The sequence below is a fragment of the Poromitra crassiceps genome (genome assembly GCF_964638095.1).
Source record: "Poromitra crassiceps genome assembly, chromosome: 13".
NCBI lineage: Eukaryota > Metazoa > Chordata > Actinopteri > Beryciformes > Melamphaidae > Poromitra > Poromitra crassiceps.
The window spans coordinates 35,796,996-35,820,885 of record NC_139644.1 but is presented as its reverse complement, the minus strand read 5'-3'; the positions used below and the strand labels follow the sequence as shown (position 1 = coordinate 35,820,885).

The 23,890-nt window shown below is 46.1% G+C and overlaps 1 protein-coding gene across 2 annotated transcripts in view; it reads left to right on the top strand.

Moving 5' to 3' along the window:
- The window catches only part of rnf216 (ring finger protein 216), a 41,171-nt gene that overhangs the window by 549 nt on the left and 16,732 nt on the right, over positions 1 to 23,890 (top strand). Inside the window, exons 2-13 of one of the 2 annotated variants that reach the window (XM_083648573.1) lie at positions 344 to 484; positions 1,287 to 1,417; positions 1,889 to 3,202; positions 3,396 to 3,472; positions 4,410 to 4,518; positions 6,541 to 6,708; positions 7,668 to 7,770; positions 10,139 to 10,272; positions 11,921 to 11,971; positions 14,464 to 14,601; positions 15,971 to 16,119; positions 16,796 to 16,874. In XM_083648573.1, coding sequence (XP_083504699.1) covers positions 418 to 484; positions 1,287 to 1,417; positions 1,889 to 3,202; positions 3,396 to 3,472; positions 4,410 to 4,518; positions 6,541 to 6,708; positions 7,668 to 7,770; positions 10,139 to 10,272; positions 11,921 to 11,971; positions 14,464 to 14,601; positions 15,971 to 16,119; positions 16,796 to 16,874 — 2,520 coding nt within the window. In that variant the 5' untranslated portion in view covers positions 344 to 417. Of the gene's footprint in view, positions 1 to 343; positions 485 to 1,286; positions 1,418 to 1,885; positions 3,203 to 3,395; positions 3,473 to 4,409; positions 4,519 to 6,540; positions 6,709 to 7,667; positions 7,771 to 10,138; positions 10,273 to 11,920; positions 11,972 to 14,463; positions 14,602 to 15,970; positions 16,120 to 16,795; positions 16,875 to 23,890 lie in introns of both variants that reach the window. The other variant, XM_083648572.1, reaches the window with a different exon arrangement.

The following is a 23,890-nucleotide window of genomic DNA, read 5'->3' as shown; positions in this document are numbered from 1 at the left end:
ATGGCGAATATTCCTGTCTTGTCTTTGTTGATTGATCCAAGTTGGCCTAATGCTACACCAAATGAGCTTTAGCTAACGTTATTAGCGTTACTTGAGTGGTGATTTGAAGGGGGTCATCGCTATGTCCATTGCTAACATTTATATTGTTAGCTAACTGGACACACGCAGCATGTGTCATAATTTATTAGACCAGTATTACCACTAGTTTTACTGATGGTAAATAAGGTGCAGTGTCTCCAAATTCCAAGTCAAAGTGAAACCCTAGCTGTATATGTTGGCGTCCATGGGGAATACCAGCTCTTCAACTGTGTGTGTGTGTGTGTGTGTGTGTGCGTGTGCGTAGTAGATGGTGGTGACTGAGCAGTGCCTGTAGAGACTCGGTGTGTGTGCTGACTCAGGGAGGCTGTTAGCATCACAATGGCACACGGAGGAGGCGATGACGACGTAATTCACCTGGCCAGCTTCAACGTCCACCGCAGCCAAGGTGAGATACCTGCGTGTGTTCATTCAAACACACACACACACACACACACACTGCTCCAGTTTCAGGGATGTAAACTAGTCACATTTAGGTTACTTTTTTCATTCCAAAAACAGGAGGATTTCTGAGTGGTTTTATGTCTGCCCTGCTATCTGTCACCTTTTTCACTCTCCATGACTTTGCATCCCTGCAGTTTGTCACAACAGTCCATCTATCTCACACAGTCTGTTACCAGTGGGCTAGTCTCACTGGCCAGCCTCCGTTCCGTAAGAGGAGTCTGGCGGCATGGAAACAGGCTACTGGGATAAACCCTCCCCTGCTCTACAGCTGCTCCCCATTGGAGCGACTGTTTCAGTCGCTGCCGGATGTCCGCGCCCCGCTTATTACAAGCTCTGTCATTGCCTCCGACCATGTCAATCAGAGCGGCTTCCGCTCCCTCCTCCCTGTGTGTCGCTGTAAATAATGCCCTGCTGCCTCAGTGAAAACAACAACGCTAACTAGCTAGCAAGCTAACGGCAGAAACCTACACGCTAGCTCGTTGCTACACGCTGAAAATGTCAAGTTGGAAACTATTTTCCAAGGGCACTGCCGCTAAGCGCCGCCCATCGCAATTCCACAATGGAGAACTGCGCTGCCAGACTCCTCTCACGGAGGGGAGGCTGGCCAGCGAGACTACCAGTGGGCTAATATGCAGGTTTCATACTCGTATTACATGCATTCTCTCTCTCCCGCACTCTGTCCCTTAGTGATGAATACATATCTCTATTCGTTAGTACACATCTCGCTTGCTTGTGTGTTTCTGTAGGCTGTCAGGCCCGTCAGAGGGAGCTCATCACCATTTCTGACGACTCCGACGAGGAGCCTGTGACTCTGGTACCTGGCAGTCCTGTTTTAGTACCGGATGATGCGGATGACGACGATGTCAGCATACTGGAGGTGAATGAAACTAGGTGTTCTCACATTCTTCATGTATTATGATTGCATGGCTTCAGCTTGAGTATGTTTTAATATGAGGGTGCAATAAATAGCGACCACTGTCTGAGAGCTTTAGGATTTTGAGTTCTAGTACTATCTGGATTGTATGACTCCTGACCGCTAATTTATTACTGTGTAGCCATTTAACCAAAGCCAGTAGCCACATGCTGAAAAAGAGTCACAGAAAGGCTTGTTCTGTGTCATCATGACACAACAATCACATGGCATGACACTGTCATGTCATGTCATGTGATTGTTTCCTGGGAATTCTTGGCTGTGCAGTAAAGTCACAAAAAATATAGAAGACTGTATACATAGGCTGGCTGAAAATGACTGTTAGTTGTAGGAGCAGCAGCAGTGGACACAACAAAAGTACCATCAATTTTGTCTGTTTCTTTTTTTCTTTCTGTCTCTGCCCACTGTGGCCAGCAGGAGCCTCTAACGCCTGCGCGAAGACACTTGATTCGCCCAGCAGCGACATGGAGTGGAGCCTCGGGGCATCTAATCCAAGTCAGGGGTCATGGTGACGCGGCCTCTGGGGTTCCCACAGAAGAGCCCTCTACCTCCACAGATGCCAAGGCCAACACTTTTGTGGAAAGACCACCCATGCGAATACAGGTTCAGCCCCAGCCTGGCTCTTCAACGTACACACAGTCTCAGCCAAAAACGTCCACAAACTCACAGCAAGAGCCTGCTACGGCGGCACACATTAAGGCAGACCCCCAAGCAAGTACGTCTACCCAAACCCCGTCTACCTCCACAGGCGCCACGGGCAAGGCCATATCAAAAACAACATTTTTACCACCCATTTTTTTACATAGCACATCTGGATTCACACAGCCACAAGCTGGTTCTTCAACACAGCCACTGGAGGAGCCCCAAGCGAGTACCTCTACCCATGCCACGCACAAATCTTCTGCTGTTGCACAGACCGATTTGGCTGCTTCGACACAGTTACAAGCCAAGGCTAGTACTAGTAAACATACACAAGACACTCCTCAGGCCAGTACTTCATCGGCACTTCCTAAGTCACAGACACAACCTCAGCCTGGTACATCGACACAGCCCCAGGCCAGTGGGCTCACAAACCCACATCCCCAGGTCATCCGAGTGCTGGATCTGAAGCAACTTGTCTGTATCTTAAACCAACCCCACAGGCAGCACAGGCCGCAGGCACTGCTCGAGCCCAAGCCACTGCAGCCTGCCCAGGGCAACCTCATTCAGATCGAGCCACAGCCCTTAGCTCAGGCCCCAGCCCAGGCCCCAGCCCAGGCCCCAGCCCAGGCCCCAGCCCAGGCTCCAGCTCAGGCCCCTCAAATTTTCCAGATGAGAGCAACTTTAATCAGACCTGCCGTGCTGAGAGCTGCAGCCCCGGAGAGACTGGGACCTCCAGAGGCGGGTCACCGAATCATCCTGGGGAGCCAGGCGCCCGGGCAGGCCGTTCCCAACCCTCGACCCCAGGCTGGGTTTGCCAGGGCAGTTGCCCCAGCCCCTAACCTCAACACCAGGGTGCCTAACCCTCCTGCTGCCCAAGCCCAAGCAGCTTTAGTCCCCCATAACAGACTAGAGGCCCTTCTGGCTCCAGCCCAAAACCCAGAAAGGGCCAATCCAGCCCCCGGCCTAGTTGCAGTCCCTCCAGCTCCAGAGGACATTCCCAGGATAGAGGATGCAAGGCCTGGTCCCTCTGTGCCACGGGTGGAGAGACTAGAGGATCAGCCCCACATTAGGGCCTTGATCACTGGGGTGGTGAGTATCACACAAACTGCCACATACACCCAGCCAAGCATGGCACATGCCTTGCACAGCACACAGACGACTTGACAGACACTCAGAGTTGAGTCCCTTCATGTTAAGGCCAGACCAATGCTTCTTAATTGTGGGATAACCATATATGTCTCCTCCTCCTGTATCTCTCCCACTCTTCGGCTTTTCCCTGCAGTTGGATCTATTCCCAGATGTCCAGGAAGCCTATGTAGCAGAACTGATCCATCAGAAGAATGTGAAAGACTTGAATGTGTAAGGAGCATGTACTTTCTTCTGTAGCACGTCATACTGTATATGGCTACAATAAGTCATTCAGCTGTGGAGGACATCAGACGCATGCCCATGCCAATGATTATGGAAACAACATGTCAATGATTATGGAAACAATTATGACCCATTGTCCAGTTGGTGAATAAACAAAAAAATATTTCTCATTACTGGTCAAAGTATCGGTGCATACTGTTTCAAACATGTTTGAGAGAGTTAAGCATTTGGGGTATGATGTTGTTTGTCAGACTTGATCTACATTATGTTAAAGGGATACGCCAACTTTTTGGGAGTTTCGCTCATTTGGGTTATGTATCCTCCATACATAACCTAGATACACAATGTGTTTACTGTCACTCTCCATGCAGCATACAGTGAGCTACAGTCAAGTTAGTTAGTATTGCCATAGAATGGAGGCAAACTGTACAGTCGTTCAAAATCACCCAAAACACATCTAACAGTGCCAAAAAGCTCTTTGTGCTTCGGGTACCCACCACGCGATGAAATATGAATCCAAAATGCGGAGAAATGATCTTTAAGGTAAATAGATAGGTGGAATTACTTTCTAAACATGGCCACCAGGCATGCACATGCACATGCGCTGTGTACAGCGGAAGCGCTGTTTACAGGCAAAAAAAGGAAGTAACTCGTTCCGAGTGACGGTAAACACATTGTGTATCTAGATTATGTATGGGGGATATGGCAAATGCGCGAAACTCCCGAAAAGTTGGCGGATCCCTTTAACTGTGACAATTCTGTTTGGTTGTATAGTTTAGTACCCTTTACTTAACTTATAGCTCAAATAAATCCTACATTTCCAGATTTACAACTGTCTTCTATGTACTTTGTAAAGTGGCCATGGCATGTAGTTGCTTTCTGTTTGCTCACATGCATTTGCTTTGTTAACATGGCATTTTTCCAGTATCTGTAACCTGCTGTTGGAGAACCCAGCGTTTCCCATCAGGGAGACTGCAGGAGCTGCTGCCGCGCCCACCAGCATCCTACTGGAGTCTGGAAGCACCCAGACAGAGGTGTGTGCGTGTGTGTGTGTGTGTGTGTTTGTCTTGAAGGGTGTGTGTGTGTGTTTGTGCTACGCTACAGATCGACAGCTCTGAACACTCAAGTCGCCCTGCTCAAGTCCCCGGATGTGCTTTCAACTCGCCCTGTTCAGAGACACATCTTGGGGACTTGCAGGGCGGTTTGAGCTCTCAGTGCAGTCGATCTGTAGCATAGCACGGTAAACACCGCTGATATTTATCTGAATTTGAGATTACGGACGATGCATTTGAATTTGCTGGCCGCCCGTATTTATTTGAGCTGGATTAACATATCAATTATAAAGTGAGGAGCGGGGGGAACAGGAGCTGCTATCTCTAATGTGATGGACAGTAAACACACCAGGCTGAGCACGCTGCACCAAGGTAAATAGATAGTTCTTTTTCTCATTGTCTCTATGATATAATAAGGATATGAGCCGCTGTGTGTCAGGAAATAAGCTATTTACAGGAAGGAAATAGATGCATTACACATCCCCCTCAACGCATATTATCGTTTCAGTGCCTGGATAGCAAACCAAACTTATCAGGGTGAGTAAAAAATCATAATTAAACCTGGAAATAATTTCCAGCTTGTTAAAAAAAAACAGAATTCTCCTTTAAGACTCAAGCCAAGTAACGTTAAACTTCCATGATACAGAAAAATCTTCTCGACCGCCGAGTGGTTATTGTTTTGCCTACTGTGCCATTTTCCTGAGGCTCTGACCAAGATAGCAAGGATAGTAGGGGAGACCGGGGGATAGTAGGGGAGACCGGGGGATAGTAGGGGAGACCGGGGGCAATTGTAAAAATTGAATTCTTTACATTTTCCCTCAACTCACAGATAACGTTAAAAACAGCAGTCATCCTTTGATATAAGAAAAATATATATGCACAGATTAATAATACAATTATATTTGGATATATTTTCACTGAGAAGGACAACACTATAATATTGCATTTGAGGCAAGAGCTTAACTTTTGAAGCGTAAATGCGAATTGACAACAGCCAGACTGTCCCACCTCAGTCTCTCTGGCTCGTTCAGGCAAAACAGCCGACGGGTGCACAAATTGGCCCCTGCTGCCTCATAGCCTGCGTACTCAGCTCATCCCCCCACCTTCCCACACTCCCACCAAAGTCCAATTTGTCCAAATCACAGGAAACAAAGTAAGCTGCATCTCTGGATTTATTCACCTTAGTGAGCATTGCTGTCTCTAACCCCCCAGTCTGTCTCTAACCCCCCAGTCCTGCTGATTTGAACACAGCGGTCCCTCAGTCATTGAAAGTGCCTGCAGTTATATATGTTGTGCAAGAATAGAAATGTAAGTTCTTTTGATATTTTCTTTACTTACCTGCCTCCAGAAAGTGTGATGGTGGTCACGTCACGTGTGTGCATGACTCATGAGTGATTGAAGTAGAATGATGCAGGTTTTTCCTCATTTCTCAGTTTTCTCATTTCTCAGTGTTGTGACAGTAATGAAGCTTGAGCTGTGTCTCAAACGATGCCATGTGCTCCTTGAGAAGTTTGACGAAGAAGAGAATTTGATGTTTAAGGAGGTGTGGGAACCCTGTGAACAAAATTAGTCAACAACGGAAGCAACCTAAAAGTCTCAGAATCTGATATGCGAGTGCGTGCATAGATATTATATTACTAAATAGATGGGTCACCGCAGGCTCCGCCAATTCTAACAAATGGTAGCAGCAAGTCTCCTAAATGGGCGTGGTCAACCATTGACTCAGACCTGCCGAAAGTCTCCTAAGTGGGCGTGTCTGTGGAAAACCATGGGCAAAACCCCACGTGACAAAATGACAGGAAGTGAGTTGAAGTTGGGCCCTCTTGCTTGAATCCCATCGTCTTTGGTGCGTGGGGGAATGTGCTTATGCTTCTGTCTGTGTGTGCTTATGCTCCTGCCTGTGTGTGCTTATGCTCCTGCCTGTGTGTGCTTATGCTCCTGCCTGTGTGTGCTTATGCTCCTGCCTGTGTGTGCTTATGCTCCTGCCTGTGTGTGCCCCTTTAGGTGACGGAGGACCTGTTCGACTTTGCCAAGCTGAGCCTGGAGGGAGTAGGAGTGGAGGCCATGATGCAGGCTGCTGACCTGCTGATGGCCGACTTCAGGATGCTCAGCTGCCAGGACATCAAATGGGCCCTCAACGCCTTCAAGGGACACTATGCAATCACACGCAAGGTATCTGTGCTCTCATATGACACAGTGTGTTGCTGATCACACACACCTCGCGCAAACATCACATTCATCTCGAGGGATTTGTGTGTGTGTGTGTGTGTGTATATTAAGTGTTGCATAGACTAGTCGACGTTACTACCATAAGTTGACGCCTAACGGGAGACATTGAGTCTTTTTCACTCTTTTCTATAGGCCTATTTGTTGACTTTTTTTTCTAGATTTATTGTTAATCAAAGTAATAAGCTACATTATTTTTGTTTAGAACAATGTGGCTTTGCACGTTCTTTTTTTGCTTTCCTTGTCATCGGAGTACTTTTATTGTTGCGAGCGACTCCATTGTTTACCAACGTTCTGATCCTCTTGACAGTGCTGTTTACCAACGTTACAGCAGGGATCAGCTGATCCTCTTGACAGTGCTGTTTACCAACGTTACAGCAGGGATCAGCTGATCCTCTGACAGTGCTGTTTACCAACGTTACAGCAGGGATCAGCTGATCCTCTGACAGTGCTGTTTACCAACATTACAGCAGGGATCAGCTGATCCTCCGACAGTGCTGTTTACCAACGTTACAGCAGGGATCAGCTGATCCTCCGATCCTCCGACAGTGCTGTTTACCAACGTTACAGCGGGGATCAGCTGATCCTCTGACAGTGCTGTTTACCAACGTTACAGCAGGGATCAGCTGATCCTCCGACAGCTGTCCATCCTTCAGACAGTTGAAAAAACCAGGAGTCATGCAAACCGCTAGTGTGTATATGAGTGCATGCAGTCTGTTATTTTATTTTATTTTCTCTCTCTTCTTACTCTCTCCCTTTCAACTGCCTCTTTATCCCTACATGTCTCTCTTTTTGACATCTTATCCCTCCCTCCCTCCCTCTCTCCTCCTCCCTCCCCCTCTCTCCTCCTCCCTCCCTCTCTCCTCCTCCCTCTCTCCTCCTCCCTCCCTCTCTCCTCCTCCCAGGCCTTATGCGACACTCTGAAGAAGTGGAAGGATCCAGGCTCAGGAAAGAGAAGACGGAGTAAACTCTCCGAGCGCTGCTATATAGATTTCCAGTTTGAGCACGGTGAATACACTTTCTCACTCACTCTGTGTGCACATTAGGGGTGTCGTGGTACACGTATTCGTCCCGTGACTTCACGGTACGGGCATCACGGTTCGGTACGTGAAGCGACACGACGAATACGTCAAATCCAGAAGGTGGTAGTAAACACCTTAATGCTGTTTGAACGCCATTGAATAGAATTGAATTAAACGCCACAGAAGAAGACACACCAAAACAACACAAGGGCCATAGAAATCCGCGTTACCATCGTCGAAAAAGTGCAGAGCAGTATCCTAATGACTTTTATGACTCAGGCGATAAGCTGTTTTGCAAATTCTGTCAACATCAAGCCAACGAGGTAAGCTTGCCAATGTAACGTTACGTAGCCATGACAAAGTCCTTTGTAGTTGCGCGTTGCGGCTAAACGTTACATAACACTGACAAAGCTGTTAACTTGTAAACAAGCAACTTAGATTGCGTGGGATGACAAGCAAGATGCAGGGAGGAAGAGGGGATGACTCCTTGTCATGTTCCAATAATCCATTAGATGACCGAACGTAATCATTATGGTAAACAAAACTTGCATCCAATAACGTTAAGGCGCTGACAGGGTTCTTTCCTGTACTTACTGGGAAAGAGAAACCCACCCCGCTGTCTGTCAGACAGTGGGGGAGGGGTTGGTGGGAGTATTAGGCTACTCCACACATGCGCTCTGTTTACAAACTTGTGTACAATAAAGATTTAAAGTGGGGGGAAATGCCTTTGCCCTGTCAAACAGCTGGAATACAGACATCTGAGAGCGAGGCGCACCCCACACTTTGAAAATCACTGCTCTAGAGTAAAACCTTTTTTGTGTGGATTGCCTAGATCTTATTAAATAGTGGACATTTATTGATTCCCACTTATTAGACACTATTTCCGATGGTAAAATGAGCGTAAAAAGCAAAACACAGAATTCAGAAAAATTCAAAGGGAAAAAAACAGAATTTGGGATTTGTTGCTTTTTTCCCGTTGTACTGTATTCGTACCGAACCGTGACCCCAAACCGAGGTACGTACCGAACCGTGACTTTTGTGTACCGTGACTCCCCTAGTGCACATGCATGCTCACACGCATGCTCCTATTTGCACCTTCTTCCTGAACCAGGGCGCAGAGTGGGAACGATGGATATTAGAAGTCAGTGTACAATCAAAATGATTTAAAAGCTGTTATATTAACTCATTGAGTGCCAGCCACTTTTGGAAAACGGATGCTCCCAGTGCCAGCCCTTTCAGAGCGTTTTCAGTGATTTCTCGAGGCCCACAGAATATTGTGTGATATTACTATGTAAACACCGAACACGCCCAAAGAACGATGAGACTCCAATGAGACTCTATTGTATCATCAGCAAAAAAAAGTTTATTGATATCATTTTCCGTTCTTTAGTTATCAGCCGGAGAAGATAGGTTGATTTCACCAAAAACAGACGTTTCCATCTAGAAGCTGAGATAATGAGCCTTTTGTGAAATGAAGCATTTCAAGCAAATCACTGACTCTGAAGCTAATATTTTCTGACCTGAAACATCTGAACAGTAATTTCCTTCAATAAAACAGCACCCCCACCCCCCTCAACTGCAAACTCCTCCTCCGTGGGAGTGTCTCTGGTGGCTCTGCTCGCTCTGCTGCGTGTGTCAGGCGAGTCCCAGCTTTTTCACAGCGTTCCGCCGTTTTTGTCGCCGGCTCCCAGCGCTTCCAGCTGAGAATAATGTAACTTTTCAGAAAGACGCTGGTGTCGGCAACTAATCATGTGGAGGGGCTATCGCAGTGGAGACGGAGGGGCTCAATTGTGGCAGCAGATTGGCTGCTGTTCACAGGCACAGCTAACGTTATGCTTCATGCATACCGATGCGGTTTCCGTTTCCCCATGACTTCTTCTCTGTTTTTTCCTCACCTTTCTCTAATCTGGAGGGCACTGTCGCCACCTAATGGGTCCGTAAAATAGCTTATACACATTCGACATCGCCCATATTTTTACAGGAGATGCATCTGGCTTTGATCCACGTCCCACCGTCAAAAAACGCAATTGACGACTTTAGCCGTCATTGGCACTCTACGTTACTATTTGAATTGACGACGATAGTCGTCATTGGCACTCAATGAGTTAAGGTAAAAGGTTACATATTGGGCCTTTTAAGAAACCTTTCCTCAAAATAGGTCATTGGCCCCCTGGGGTTCAGGAAACCTTATAGATAAGACCCACTTTGTTCCACTGTCGATGCATCAGAATTGAAGTTTGACACACCACTTGATGCTTTTATTATGATAGAAGACCACTGACATGTGAAGCTTCCTGTTCCTGTGCATTTGTGACTGGATGCTTACTCAGGAGTGTTCCCTCTCCGTCCTCCAGGCACAGTGAAGTTTCACAGGAAGATGTATTTCTTAGAGAGTGACCGTCGCTACTGCAAGACCTACAGTACGCTGACATCCTGTGTCCAGAAGGAACACGCCTTCTATCAGCAGAAAGCCAAGGAATGGGCAGAGGTACAAACGCGTGTGTGTGTGTGTGTGTGTGTGTGTGTGTGTGTGAGTGTGTGTGTGCGCACACACACACACACACACACACTCTAGTACACAGGATCTTTTTATCTGATGGTTGATCTATTTCAGTTGACTGCAGTGGGTGATTTGTACCAATTCCAAAAGGGGAGGTTCACTAATGTTCATGTCACCATATTGAGTACCACAGGGATGATGTATTTTTGTAGGCTTTGTAGGCTTACTCAGAAGTCCCTGCGCTTCCTGGTTCTTAGGGGGAAAATCCAATGGGATTTTTATATGGGAATTTCGGTTAAATGCATGAAGCTCCGAAGTTCACGACTTGTGACCTGTCTTGTGACATTTTTACAAAATCGCGGCGGCAATGGACATGGATGAAAAGTAAATATATTATCATTTTAGCCATATAGAGCTTTTAATAGTCATGTTAAAATATGCCTGAGGAACATGTTGATATTCTCAACAGTCTCATCTTTTTTCCTCTGCCATTATGCCTTTGCATTAACTGCATTAACCTAGTTAGCCGCTGGCTAGCTAGTGTTAGCTCAATTGTTAGCCTCAGTGGCTTCTAGTCAACTGTGCATGTTCACGACTTGACCACCTGAATGCCAAGCATGTCGTGCACATGACCTCCGCTCTCGTAAACACGAGTTCACAACTTCCATTTGAAGGCCGCATATCTTGCTGAACACAAACTTCGCAGTTTTATCAACTTTTGTTAACCACAGACCTTATCTCATGCATTTAACTGAAATGACCATACAAAAATCCCATTGCCTTTTACACGTATGAGCTGGAGGTGCAACATCCAGGTGTTCCAGACTCATTCCTGCGGTGCTCTATAGTTGGTGCTCTATAGTTGCTATGCCAAAGCTCCCATACTGTCAAATGGGAACTGAATCCATTGTGGCCACGGCCGGCCCTCCAGAGAGGCTCCACAGGGGTTTGCACCTCACACTGCCTGTGGAGGCCACAGAGATTGCAGGAGACCTAGATTTTAATTTGACAGTTCTTGTTTACATGAAAGAATTGTCAAATGTTCTGTTTAGGAATGCAGATTTTCAATTGAATGGAACTGCGTCTGAAAATAGTAATGGCAGAGCCGTGTATATAGAAGAGTCGTGACATCGCCATTCACTCCAATGGACCCGTTTTTTTTTACTCTCAAGAGTTCCAGGAAGTAAGGTCCTGGATTAAGCAGCACCGTCGAGTTGCAGCAAAATGGACAGTTTGTGTTGTACTTTGATTTTTTTTTTTTTTTTTTTTTTTTAAGAATCAAAAATTGTACATTATCAGCTTTATTTTACCATTCAAAAGTAGCACGAGACCCCTTCCTGGCTGTTCATTGGCTAATGAGTCTCGCATTTTGGTCCTCAGCTGACGCCACTCTCTCTCTAGACTAGAGGACACTAAGTAATGGGTAATGGCTTGTGCCTCAGTGTCTGTGTAATGGTATTTTTAACATACAAGCACATCCTCCTTTCTGATCAATTATTCTGTCTAATTCTGTCTCAACTATAAAGATGAAGGAGCAGTTGTCCATGATAACAGACCTGCTCTGTTTATGATGAACCCTTTCTCTCTGGCTCTCTCTGTCTGTCTGTCTGTCTCCCACATTTTTCTCTCTCTCCAGCACGAGGACTTCCTCCTGGCACTGCAGGTCAATGAGGATGAATATAAGAAGGTAGGAATCCCACATTACTGGACCAAACTGATGTTACCTTCACGGTAGGGATGCCACGGTGTGAACATTTTCACACCGAATAATAAGCACGTGACCTCACCGGTATAACCGGTTTCACCGGGAAATGTAAACAATAGGATTGTTAGTTCCTACTAGTGCATGTTGTTCCCGGGAACAATAACAGTGAGACACCAGTCGGATATCCATAGCAGCTAGACTAGAGCGAACGTTACGTTATATGTATGTTGATAATACAAGTTTTAAAGTAAGCAAGAGTCTATGCTTTAACCGTCCATTCTGTAGGTTCATAGAGACAAGACGCACGCTGCTGCTGTTTAAAGTACTAACGTTAGCATGGACGCTCACAGTCATACAACACTGGCTGCATCTGACTCGAGACAACTTTTCAGACGCCCGTGGAGACAATCTTTCTCAAAAGAAACTAACGTTGGCGACACACCTGGAGACTTTTTCTGACATGCGATTAACAATACCAGCACGCAGCAGTAAGCAGGCAATGACTGAATGCTGGTAAGTCCTCCCTCCTGTTAGAATTGATGCTAAGTTAGCATCGACTTTTCGCTGTGGAAAAAAAGGCACATTTCCAGAGATGGCCCGCAGTGACAACAGTATGCACACGCATGCAGGCTTCGCTAAGGGTCTTACCTACATGTGTATGAGGAGCGCATCATTTGTGTTCATAAGATGTATAGCGTTAACGTTAGTTAACGTTAGTTGCGTTAACGTTAGTTGCTGGTCTAACCATAACAGCGGAGCCACACTGCAGCCGAGAGGGAGCGCTTGTAATTTACACCGGCGCACGCTGAAACTGCAGAGTTTTCCTTTCAATTCTTATGAGGAGGGCATCATTTGTGTTCATAAGATGTATAGCGTTAACTCACGTTAGTTGCTGGTCTAACCATAACAGCGGAGCCACACTGCAGCCGAGAGGGAGCGCTTGTAATTTACACCGGCGCACGCTGAAACTGCGGAGTTTTCCTTTCAATTCTTCCTCCATAAAAACAAAAGGTGTTACCGGTGGGCACGTTATGTAATCGGTGTATCCCCCAACACCGTGTAACACCGGTAACACCTAAAATCGCGGCAAGCCTACTTCACGGTAGTCTCGCCTGGGAAGGCTTTCACTGTGGACTAGAGGGCCATCACAGCCATCCACCGAACGTACCGTGCAGGCTGGCTTCATTGCATAATCCACACAATCGTTTTCAGCGTGTAGCAACGAGCTAGCGGATAGCGCTGCCGTTATTGTTTCAAAGGCAGCGGCGCAGGCATTTGAGCTCGACAGATTCGACACGTACAGCAGCAGAGGCATACAAATTCGACACGGGGGGGCGTGGAAAGGAAATCCAAATATGGTCGCAGCCGCAGTCAGAGCGGGTCGGAGCCAATTGCAGAGCTTGCAGGGAGCAGAATGGGATTTCCATCCGGCACCGACTGAAATGGTCGGCACCAATGATAGCGCTTTCAGACAGACACGGTTCTGGTTCTGGCTCTGGCTCCGTTCTGGAGTCTCAGAACCTTGGTGCTTTCTGGCGAACCAGCCCATGTTCACACCAGTTTAAGCGGAACCAAAGTGGGAGGACATTATTCGGTAGTCCTTCTTCAGTTTATTTTTATTTTTTTAAGTTTATTAATTATTTGGTCTGGCGTTCGAGTGAACCCAGCCATGGCCATCTCTTCTGCAAGTTCGGCATATGACTTATTCTTTCTTGTACTGCTTTCTAGCTTTTCTTGAGATTCGGTAGATGCCCAAATCGCCACTAAACATTTGGTTTCCTCAGGAGACCACTGCAAATTATTTTTCTCTGTGTTGTCACTGCCTTCTTCTCCTTCCTGCTCATTTTCACAGCCTAGAATGAGACACGCCCACTGATGATGTCACGGTTCCCAAGGAAAACCAACTATTTTTTGGTTCCGCTGAGAACCAACTTTTCAGGTTCCGAACCAATTATTTTTTCGGTCTGAACGCGCCGGCCAGTTCAGATTAGGGTTCTGGAACTGGAACCGGCACGGAGCCCTGCCGGTGTGAAAGCCCTATGTGAGAGCTAAGTCCACCATGCTGCTTCAACCCAGTCAGACTACCTTCACGGTGACTTGTACCTGCTCCTGCTGGTTCAATTGGCTAATGTGCTAATCATTCACTCATGCCACTCAATGCCATGGAACTGAATATAGCTTGCACCAGGCCATCACTCGTTTATTGGCATGCTGAAGACATTCAGAACCTCTTATTGTGCTTGTTCAGGGTGGGTGCTCAGTGGCATGGCTGCTGCTGCTAAATTTATATTTATGATGGCTACACAAAAGGCAACCTAAAATGGATCGGTTAAAATAGTAGAGCAGACAAGAGGCGGGGGGGATAACATCCATTGATACATTTGTGTTGCCGCATTGATTTAAAAGAATTGTGATTGTGATTTTTGAAAAATGCTGAAAAGGTTAACAACCACTATGCCTCTTTGTCTCTCCAGGACGGCCAGTTGATCGAGTGCGGCTGCTGCTACGGGGAGTTTGCGTTTGAGAAGATGACCCAGTGTTCAGACGGTCACCTGTTCTGTAAAGAGTGCCTGGTGAAATACGCTCAGGAGGCAGTGTTTGGCTCCGGACAGGTACACACACGCTCCCCACCTTTCACTAAGCTTTAGGTGCTGATATTGTTAATGGGTGGTGATATTGTTAATGGCCATTCCTCCAACAAGCACACATCACCTGTAGGAGCCAAATATAAGACTAAAAGAAAAAAAAGATTAGAATTAGGCCTGGACAATAATTCAACACTATTGTTTATTGTCATAGACCAGAGGTGCCCAAATTCTTTCCTATTCCTATTAATCTGATGAACATTAATTTGATTATTTAACGTGATTTTGCATATGTGAGCGATATCGTCATATACATCTATATCAGAATTGATTTTATGATTATCGTGATACCGATGTTTACCATATCGCCCAGCCCTAATTAGAATAGAGGGTATAAATAATACAATATGAAATAATAATAGGCTACAATTAGGGATGTTCATTTTGAAAATTTTCCAAAATCGATAATCGGTGAGAATTAACGATCAATTATCGATTATCGATTTTATTAATACTTAGAAAATTTTCAATTTTTTCAATTTTTTTTTTTTTTTTTTTTTTTTTTTTAACAAAATGAATGCCTATGGCAGAAAATACGAAAGACAACGTGTTCTCCTCAATGAACTCTTTATTTCAATGTGTCTCCTCTCCAACACTGCTGTCCCCGGCGCATGCCGGTGTGAATTTCTCATGTTTAAAACAGTTTTGTTGGCACAAAGGCCCGTGCCCAGCCAGAAAACTAGAGACTATATGAAGCTCCACCTCACGTTAGTCGGCTGTGCAATGGAGTGGGGCGAGGAGGAACGAATTCCACCCAAACCTAGTCCAAATTTTTTTTTTTTTTTTTTTTTTTTTTTTTTTTTTTTTTTAATAATGAAAAAATCGATCCAAATGCCACAGGATCGATTCCAATCCTTAACGATCGATTATCGATTTTCGATAATTGATGAACATCCCTAGCTACAATACAGCTCATAAAATGTATACAAATGTTTTAAGCAACCAGTCAAATCTTAAAATAAATTCGAACCCCACAACAAATAAGTTTGCTTTAATGTTTTCTCTTCTTTGTATTGCCATTACTATTAGGGATGCAAATTGTACACAAATTCCTGAATGTTAACGAGCAATTAATCGATGAATTGTAATTAAAATGCCAGATTTACCAATCTTTTTCTCTCTCTCATTCAAATGCAAATTAGTGTTTGCAGGTGGCATTATTTTCTCCTTGCTGTTCACTTCGCCTGCTTCATATTTGAAAAGGTGCCGTTCTCCCTTTCTTGTTGAGATTCTGACTTGTACCCTGTGTGTGTGTGTGTGTGTGTGTGTGTGTGTGTGTGTGTGTGTGTGTGTGTGTGTGTGTGCGTGCGTGCGTGCGTGTGTGCGTGCGTTCCAGTCAAAGCTGAGCTGCATGGAGGGGGGCTGCCCATGCTCGTACCCAGTGTGTGAGCTGGAGAAGGTCCTGCCAGAGAACATCCTGTGCAAATACTATGAGAGACAGGCAGAGGAGGCGGTCGCTTCTGCCTGTGCCGATGAACTAGTGAAGTAAGTGTGTGTGTTTCAGGGTGTGTTAGCTTGATTACATTTACACCTAACATTAAAAATAGAGGCCTTTTCCACTGGCACCTTTGGCCGCGCCAAACCAAACCATGCCATTCTCATTTTTCTTTCCCACACGAATGTTAACGCGGCGAGCCATGGACCTCTGGAGTAGTGTCTCCAGTATACACATTTGAAATAGGATTTTCCTCAATGTTGCACACATGACTTCATTTTGTAATACATCCATTAGAAATGACAGTAAATAAGTAGTCTCGCTTGTTCCCATCAACACATCTTAACAATCCACTATTTCACCAGTATGTTAATATCCTATCACCTGTTCTTCCTGGGTTGAACGATATACAAATATATATTTTTTCCCTTTCACATAGTTGTTGTCTGTTGATATGTTGATGTTGACTTTGTTGTTAACATTGGCCTTATCCATGTCTGATCACTTACAGATGTGTTTTGGGTGATTGGATTCATTGTGAATGAATGTGTTTACATGCTTGAAGTGATTGCAACCCAATCAGCCTTAATGCATGCTTTAAAGGGAGCCTGTACATTCAGATGAAGAAGACATCACCTAATCGCTCTTTGTTTGAGTGGAATTCTCTTGTCTGGCTTCTCTGTCTGATATACAACTGACCCAGCCTTTCCTCTCCGACTTGTACAGGTGTCCATTCTGCGACTTCCCAGCCTGTTTGGACCGAGACAAGACCTTGTTTAGCTGTCCCAACCCCCGCTGTCGCAAGGTTAGTCCTCTACTCTTTGTAGATATATTACTGTACTCCAAGCTGTCGCAAGGTTAGTCCTCTTCTCTCTGTAGATATAGAGGCAAAGTGGAACGTCACTTCCTGCTTCAGCACTGTACCAGAGATTTTCATCCGCCATTTATTTTCCCATAGACATTTCGTAAAATGCTTATAAAATAGTTGTACTTCGTCGAACCAAACGGTTCAGCTAACGCTATAATCGGGAGAGACCATAGAACATTTCACTCGGACCAAAACAAAAAAAAAACATCGAAAAAATATTTTCTTTAAACCCGCATTTTTTTAACGTTTTGGTCCCAGTGAAATGTTATGCGCTCTCTCCTGTTTCTAAATATATCTGTACCGTATGGTTGGAACCAGTAAAACTATGTTTATAAGCATTTTACGAAATGTGGATGGGAAAATAATGGCGGATGAAAATTTCTGGTACGGTGCTGAAGCAGGAAGTAGGTGGTCACTTTGCCTCTCTATATTAATGTACTCCCAGCTTAAACAGTAGATACACTCGGAGACATTGAGGCAACCATTCAGGCAATGCAGCCTAATCACTGCGGTAGGCGACGCCTCTGACAAACCATAGCTACATCCTGTTTGTCCGAGGCAAGACACACTGTGAGCAGGAAGTTGGCCCTTGATAAAAGGCAAGAGGAGAGCTCACAAATAATGTGACCCACCATTACATATACAAAAACATGGTCTTACTTTGAAAAGCCCGGGCTTTCTTTATCCACCATTACATATACAACTAGAACGACCGCACCGCAGATTTATGCCTCCGCCATTAGTTCATTCTTGAGTCCAAATCACCATTTGAGGCAAATTGGAAGAAATTCCGTACCATACGCATACCTACACACATTATATACCACACACACACACATTATGTACCACACACATACCTACATACACATTATGTACCACACACATACCTACACACACATTATGTACTACACACATACCTACACACAAATTATGTACCACACACATACCTACACACACATAATGTACCACACACATACCTACACACACATTATGTACCACACACATACCTACACACATATAATGTACCACACACATACCTACACACACATTATATACCACACACATACCTACACACACATTATATACCACACACATACCTACACACACATTATGTACCACACACATACCTACACACATATAATGTACCACACACATACCTACACACACATTATGTACCACACACATACCTACACACACATTATATACCACACACATACCTACACACACATTATGTACCACACACATACCTACACACATATAATGTACCACACACATACCTACACACACATTATATACCACACACATACCTACACACACATTATGTACCACACACATACCTACACACATATAATGTACCACACACATACCTACACACATATAATGTACCACACACATACCTACATTCTCTCTCTTGCCCGCTCACTCTTACCACACACACACAAATCTGGTCTCTTCTTTCTTTGTCTCTCTCTGTCCCACATTTACAACCACAGTCTCTCTCTGTGTCTCTCTCTCTCTCTGTGTCTCTCTCTCTCTCTGTGTCTCGCTCTTGCACAGACACCCCCCCCCCCCCCCCCCCCCCCCATCGTTAAATTTGGAATGGGAGATCGAAAGAGATATGTGTTCCAAATTCCCATCAACATTGCACCAGAACAAACGTGTGTGTGTGTTTGTGTTTGTGCGTGTGTTTGTGCATATCTGTGCATTCCCTGTGGGCACCACAGCCGTGGTAGCTTGGTATCCCTTAGCAACGTGGGACTAATAGTCTGGGATTGTTTGCAAAGTGGATAATTGACTTAGTTTTGAACAGAGAAGTCTTTGTCTGTGTTTCCACTGCTCTGCATGCTTTTTCTGTGATTGTGTATTTGTGCTTCTTAATGTGTCTTCTTGTTTGTGTGTAATTATGCACTGACATGCACAGGCATACATTCATATTAAAGAAAGATATATTCATGCCTTGTAGAATGTGGACTTTCTGTTTGTGGTGGGGTTGGTTTTTGCAACTCATTAATTTGTCAACTAGAATGGCAGATGAGAGCACAGACCTCCGCCAAGGCCAATAGTCCAGTTTGCTATGATGAGCAAATATACCTCATCTACTGCATCCGCCCATGACACACTTTCACCAAGCTCCACTAGTTACTGAGACCTGGTCCTCCTCAGTACCAAGCTCTACTAGTTACTGAGACCTGGGCCTCCTCAGTACCAAGCTCTACTAGTTACTGAGACCTGGTCCTCCTCAGTACCAAGCTCTACTAGTTACTGAGACCTGGGCCTCCTCAGTACCAAGCTCCACTAGTTACTGAGACCTGGTCCTCCTCAGTACCAAGCTCCACTAGTTACTGAGACCTGGGCCTCCTCAGTACCAAGCTTCACTAGTTACTGAGACCTGGTCCTCCTCAGTACCAAGCTTCACTAGTTACTGAGACCTGGTCCTCCTCAGTACCAAGCTCCACTAGTTACTGAGACCTGGGCCTCCTCAGTACCAAGCTCTACTAGTTACTGAGACCTGGTCCTCCTCAGTACCAAGCTCCACTAGTTACTGAGACCTGGGCCTCCTCAGTACCAAGCTCCACTAGTTACTGAGACCTGGGCCTCCTCAGTACCAAGCTCCACTAGTTACTGAGACCTGGGCCTCCTCAGTACCAAGCTCCACTAGTTACTGAGACCTGGGCCTCCTCAGTACCAAGCTCTACTAGTTACTGAGACCTGGGCCTCCTCAGTACCAAGCTCCACTAGTTACTGAGACCTGGGCCTCCTCAGTACCAAGCTCTACTAGTTACTGAGACCTGGGCCTCCTCAGTACCAAGCTCCACTAGTTACTGAGACCTGGGCCTCCTCAGTACCAAGCTCTACTAGTTCCTGAGACCTGGTCCTCCTCAGTACCAAGCTCCACTAGTTACTGAGACCTGGGCCTCCTCAGTACAAAGCTCCACTAGTTTCTGAGACCTGGTCCTCCTCAGTACCAAGCTCCACTAGTTACTGAGACCTGGTCCTCCTCAGTACCAAGCTCCACTAGTTACTGAGACCTGGTCCTCCTCAGTACCAAGCTCTACTAGTTACTGAGACCTGGTCCTCCTCAGTACCAAGCTCTACTAGTTACTGAGACCTGGTCCTCCTCAGTACCAAGCTCCACTAGTTACTGAGACCTGGTCCTCCTCATCACCAAGCTCCACTAGTTACTGAGACCTGGTCCTCCTAATCTGTCCTGATTGATTCATCTCCTTCATGTGCGAAGCCAGTTTGTTGCATTGGTTTCTTTCTCCTAACATGGATTAAAGAAGTGACTCCTGGGCATTTCTACTCATAGACTTGAAAATGATGTATTTCCGAAAATATGGTTTTCACTTTCCCCCTCTTGTTTATTTGTGCAAGTGCTAGTCTGTGTTGTCCCCTCACCAGCTGTTGATGTGGTACAGTGTCTAGTCTGTGTTGTCCCCTCACCAGCTGTTGATGTGGTACAGTGTCTAGTCTGTGTTGTCCCCTCACCAGCTGTTTATGTGGTTCAGTGTCTAGTCTGTGTTGTCCCCTCACCAGCTGTTGATGTGGTACAGTGTCTAGTCTGTGTTGTCCCCTCACCAGCTGTTGATGTGGTACAGTGTCTAGTCTGTGTTGTCCCCTCACCAGCTGGTGATGTGGTACAGTGTCTAGTCTGTGTTGTCCCCTCACCAGCTGTTGATGTGGTTCAGTGTCTAGTCTGTGTTGTCCCCTCACCAGCTGTTTATGTGGTTCAGTGTCTAGTCTGTGTTGTCCCCTCACCAGCTGTTGATGTGGTACAGTGTCTAGTCTGTGTTGTCCCCTCACCAGCTGTTGATGTGGTACAGTGTCTAGTCTGTGTTGTCCCCTCACCAGCTGTTTATGTGGTTCAGTGTCTAGTCTGTGTTGTCCCCTCACCAGCTGTTTATGTGGTTCAGTGTCTAGTCTGTGTTGTCCCCTCACCAGCTGTTTATGTGGTTCAGTGTCTAGTCTGTGTTGTCCCCTCACCAGCTGTTGATGTGGTTCAGTGTCTAGTCTGTGTTGTCCCCTCACCAGCTGTTTATGTGGTTCAGTGTCTAGTCTGTGTTGTCCCCTCACCAGCTGTTGATGTGGTACAGTGTCTAGTCTGTGTTGTCCCCTCACCAGCTGTTGATGTGGTACAGTGTCTAGTCTGTGTTGTCCCCTCACCAGCTGGTGATGTGGTACAGTGTCTAGTCTGTGTTGTCCCCTCACCAGCTGTTGATGTGGTACAGTGTCTAGTCTGTGTTGTCCCCTCACCAGCTGTTTATGCGGTTCAGTGTCTAGTCTGTGTTGTCCCCTCACCAGCTGGTGATGTGGTACAGTGTCTAGTCTGTGTTGTCCCCTCACCAGCTGTTGATGTGGTTCAGTGTCATTTCATGCTCGGGTTGGAAAGCACACGGCTGCAGTTCTGTAGACGCAGCAGGTCAGTGCTGTGTGTGAGGAGCCGTTGATGCCTCCTCCTGCAATTCTGTCCATTAGCCTGTAGGTGGAGCCAGAGGCCTGTAGCTGCCGCCCTGCAGTATCATTGCACAGCTGCACCCCATTACACACACACACACACACACACACACACACACACACACACACACACACACACACACACAGAGTTAGACCTTCTCCAGATGTGTGTTTGGTCAGTTCCCGCTCTGGATGTGTTGGAATAACTCCATGGCGTGTGGCCGCTCTCCTTCCCAAACCCGTTCTCTAACCTGCTCTCTGTCAGTCACAACTGCAGGTTTAGGGCCACTGGCCAATATGGTGATGATGGTATTATTGAATGGATTATTTCTGAGAGAATTGTCTTTAGAATGAGACGGTGAACAGCAGTCATGCACTCATGTTGTCAGCGGGCCAAGGAGCCACAGAGGCTGCTGTGACTTGCTTCCTCTTTAGTGTGTTCAAGAGAACCAGGATGTGTTGTGTAACCTTGTGACTGGCTTTGTGTTTCCCCTCTCTGTGCAGTGGAAACTCCCTCACACAGCCCACATATTGTCATGAGAACATAGCCGCGAGATAGCCTGGCTTGAGTGTCTTTTTCCTCTGTGTGTGTGTGTGTGTGTGTGTGTGTGTTTTCACACACGATCCAAGACAGTTGTACACTACAGTAAGGTCTGGAGCCCCGTTCAGTCTAAAGAGATGGGGAGGGGCTTTCATTATTATGTAACTGGCACACTTCCTTAAGCCCCCCCCCCCCTTTCATAGCGCCGCTCCATTGGCCAGGACACACTTTCCACTCCCCTCGCGCTGCTTCCTCATTGGCCGGGCACACTTCCCCCTCTATTTCAAATGTGGTTCGGATCATGTTTGACCCAGATTCTCCTTCCTCTCTCTGTCTCTCTCTCTCTTCCCCCGGCTCTGTCTGACACACACACATGCACACACACACACACACACACACACACACGCACACACACACACACACACACACACATGCTAATGTCTTTCACGTGTGGTTATTTGGACAGGCTTGTTCCTGGCCTGTGTATGGTTCGTTTATAGCAGCACAGGCTGTAGATTAGAAGGTAGGCCATTGGAAGACTATAGGAAGATTTGGCTCGACCGTCTGTGGAGACAATTCAGAGAGGTGCATTTGTGCACTAACGTGCTATCCCGTGCTGCAGTACACCTCTCGTCCATCAGGAGCGCTGTCCCGCCCTGCAGTTCACCTCTCGTCCGTCCTCACCACATCTGTTGTTGCATTCCTCATCCACTCCCCAGTGAACCGTGTTCTATCACAAGACAGGCAGAGGCATGCAGTCATTTTAGACCTCTCTCTCTCTCGCTCTGTCTCTCTCTCATTTCCCCTTGGCCCTGTGTTCTGCAAGTTTTGATTGCAGTAAGAGCCACCTCCCCTCACACACACACACACACACACACACACACGCACCGACACGCACACCCCCACTCTGCAGCCCCCCAATCAGAAGCTCTGCAAAGGGCTTCTGCTGCCTTATAAGGGCTGCTGCAGCCTGCACCGTGAGAGAAGAGAGAGAGAGACAGACAGACACAGAGAGAGAGAGAGAGAGAGATCCAGAGGAGGAGGAAAGGGGAGGTATGAATGAAGATGTGGGGGGGGGGGGGGGAGGAAAGGGACCAGGACGCAGGGGGGAAGATAGAGGAAGAGTCGAGGGGAGGAGAACAGAGTGTACGCATTTACTATATGTGTGTTAATGTAGGGCTGGGCAATAATTCAATATGATCATTTTATCGTCTTTCAGTGGAATCATATCGTGACATGAAAATATTGTAATATTGTTTGTGACCCCTTTCTGCGGTCTAAATTGATGATGACGAGCAAACTTGACTCAAAATGAGGCGTGGTAGCAATATGATTTTAATGTTTCAGTTTTGTTTGACATCACACACAACATTGTCATTCGGTTCAACGAGATGCACATTCATTTGATTCTTTAACGTCATTTTGCATACATGAACCCATATCCTGATAAATATAAATATTGTGAAAAATCATTTATAATTATCATGATATTGATATCAACCATGTCGCCAAGCCCTACGTTAATGTTCAGTTAACTCTTGGGCAGGCTAATCCGTGTGGCACCAACAAACTCCGTCCTCTGTACACTTTTCTGACATGTCAACTTTTTCTTTTGTCACATGTGTGCATTGTAAAAGTGTGTGTGTGTGTGTGTGTGTGTGTGTATCTCTGTGACCTTTGTCATATTTGAACCACAGACAATTTGACTGTTGCGTTCAAACGGGTAGTCGAACACGCCCAGTACAGGTGTGTCTGTGCACAAAGGGGGCGTGGCTGATCAGCAGTACAGGTGTGTCTGTGCACAAAGGGGGCGTGGCTGATCAGCTGTATTTTTAGCCGTGCTATAAGAAGGCAGGTGTGTTCCTGTTCCTGCTCTCTGCAGCTTGTCCAGCAAATCCCACAGACGCACACATTCACCCTCAGTCACTCTCCGGCTGGCTGTGCTCCTTCCTGGTCT